The sequence below is a fragment of the Myotis lucifugus genome, unplaced genomic scaffold (assembly GCF_000147115.1).
Source record: "Myotis lucifugus unplaced genomic scaffold, Myoluc2.0 scaffold_107, whole genome shotgun sequence".
Taxonomy (NCBI): domain Eukaryota; kingdom Metazoa; phylum Chordata; class Mammalia; order Chiroptera; family Vespertilionidae; genus Myotis; species Myotis lucifugus.
Window position 1 is genome coordinate 1,858,251 of NW_005871155.1, and position 1,988 is coordinate 1,860,238.

At 45.0% G+C, this 1,988-nt stretch overlaps 1 protein-coding gene across 4 annotated transcripts in view; it reads right to left on the reverse strand.

Moving 5' to 3' along the window:
- Positions 1-1,988, reverse strand: part of LOC102426091 (N-acetyllactosaminide beta-1,6-N-acetylglucosaminyl-transferase) — a 67,584-nt gene that overhangs the window by 5,172 nt on the left and 60,424 nt on the right. Inside the window, exon 3 of one of the 4 annotated variants that reach the window (XR_002830299.1) lies at positions 1,007-1,099. The exons of 2 other annotated variants lie outside the window; for them this stretch is intronic. Coding sequence is in view for 1 of the 2 variants with exons in the window: in XM_023757399.1 (XP_023613167.1) it covers positions 1,751-1,800 (50 nt within the window). In the remaining variant the exon portion in view is untranslated. Of the gene's footprint in view, positions 1-1,006; positions 1,100-1,735; positions 1,801-1,988 lie in introns of those variants that run through there. One more of the 4 variants, XM_023757399.1, reaches the window with a different exon arrangement.

The following is a 1,988-nucleotide window of genomic DNA, read 5'->3' on the forward strand; positions in this document are numbered from 1 at the left end:
TTCAGTTTGTATCAAGCAGAGGGGTGCGTGGACAACTTGATCTTGAGGACAGAGGCAGGAAGTACATACTTGCAGAGCGAAGGAAAAAAATCATCAGAGAGAAAGACACTGAGAATGCAAGAGAGCAAGGGGATCATGTAGGGGACCCACACATAACTGAGACTACAGATGGTGACCTTGGTGGTGAGAATGAGTAACTTTTCCTCTTGAAATAGGAAGGAACAATGAGAGAATGTGTCAAAAATACTGTAAGATGGAGAAAAGGGATGATATGGAAAAGGAATTGGTAAGGGGATTTTGATTAAATGTCTTGAAAGTTCTTCCTAGAATTGAAATATTCATTGTTTGAAAGGGTGTTTTAGCATAAGATTAAGAGCTTAGAGGTAAGCAGGAAAGCTAAAATGGTATATGCTGGGAAGGGCACCAGGAAAATAATGAGGTAGATAAAAGAATAAGTAGGTACTTTGGAGCATCTAGCTGAAGTTAAATGGCAGGTCCCTTACCCATTCTCCAGCAATGTTCTGTTTAGGGAAACACAAGTGGCAAAAAGCAGATGCCAATAAAGATCAAGTGTAGGAATCAGTCTTGCAGGGTCAAATGGCGAGGGAACCTCAAATGCTAGTGAAGACAGCATGGGATGGCCAGTAGAGTACAGAGGCTGGACAAGGAGGTCCCGGAAGGAAACCAGTACAAGGAAGAGGCTGGAAAGGTTGAACCTCTGAAAATCCCAATTTTAAAAAAGCAAAACACATTTAAAATAACAATGAACAATTTGGTCAAAAATCCTAGCCCTCTTAGAGCTTCTATTCTGTTCCCGGGAGAAAGTACGTATATATAATACCTAAATTGGTGAAGGAAATTAGTAGTGTGACAAAGAGATGGTAATCAGAGATGTAAGCTCTAAGTCCAAGACCATAAAGCTAGAATGGTGCTCTGTGAGTCTAAGTGCTAAGAGGGCTCGTAAAGCAGGTACACACATGAGTTTGAAACAAATCCTATTACTCACAGCCAAGGGGAAAAAGTCCAGATTGTATTACTGACTTGCTGATTTGGCATGCAATGTTCTACTTCTCTTGGATTATGTCTGTTTCTTTTTCCTCTATAGTTGTTTGGGAAAAATAATTTATTTTTATTTTTAATTGATTTTAGAGAGAGACATTGATGTGAGGGAGAAACATTGATTGGTTGCCTCCCACACGTACCCTGACTGGGGATTGAACCCACAACCTGGGTATGTGCCCTGAGTGGGAATCAAACCCGCCTCCTTCTGGTGTAAAGGATGATGCCCAACCAACTGAACCACACTGGCCAGGGCTGGGGGACGAATAATTTTTATGCTCCGAACTTGACAAGGCTTTCAGATGTTCATTGGCACAACAGGTACCAAGAGAAGAAAAATGAGACATTTGTCTGAAAGGGGCTTGGGCTATCTAAGCTTCGCACCCAGGGTAGGTTCCCTGCCTAGGGGCTTCTCTCCAGGCCCCCTCCTGTTATGTGATCAGTAAAGGTTCCTAAAAAAAATGCAAACCTGATAGCCTACACCTTCTCTACTGGGACAGGGTCTGGATAGAGGTGATGACAAGGAGACTGAGGTAAGGCTTCACTTGGTGAGGGGTGGGGGGAGGTGGGGGGCGGGGAGGTGTGGCTGCTGCACAGTGGGAACGGGAGCTTCTGTGGTTCGGGAGGGCTAGAGCTACAAAGGAATGATGTCATGTGGGTCCCTGTTGGGGATGTTGAAGTCCTCAAGTCTTCAGCTGGAGAGGAGGTGGAGAAGCAGATCAGAGGATGACTGCAGTGGTCCTAGAAGGAGGATGGTAGAGGTTATGGAAGGGTGTGGAGAAGACACCATAGCCCACATATTGGGACCGTGACTGATGGTGATGGTCTGTTTTCTAAAGAAGACCCAGGAGCTCTAAGAGCAAAGCCACCTCCTCCCATTCTCCTCCTTCCAGTAGAAGGGCAGGCTGTGGTGAGAATGCAGGCAGGTG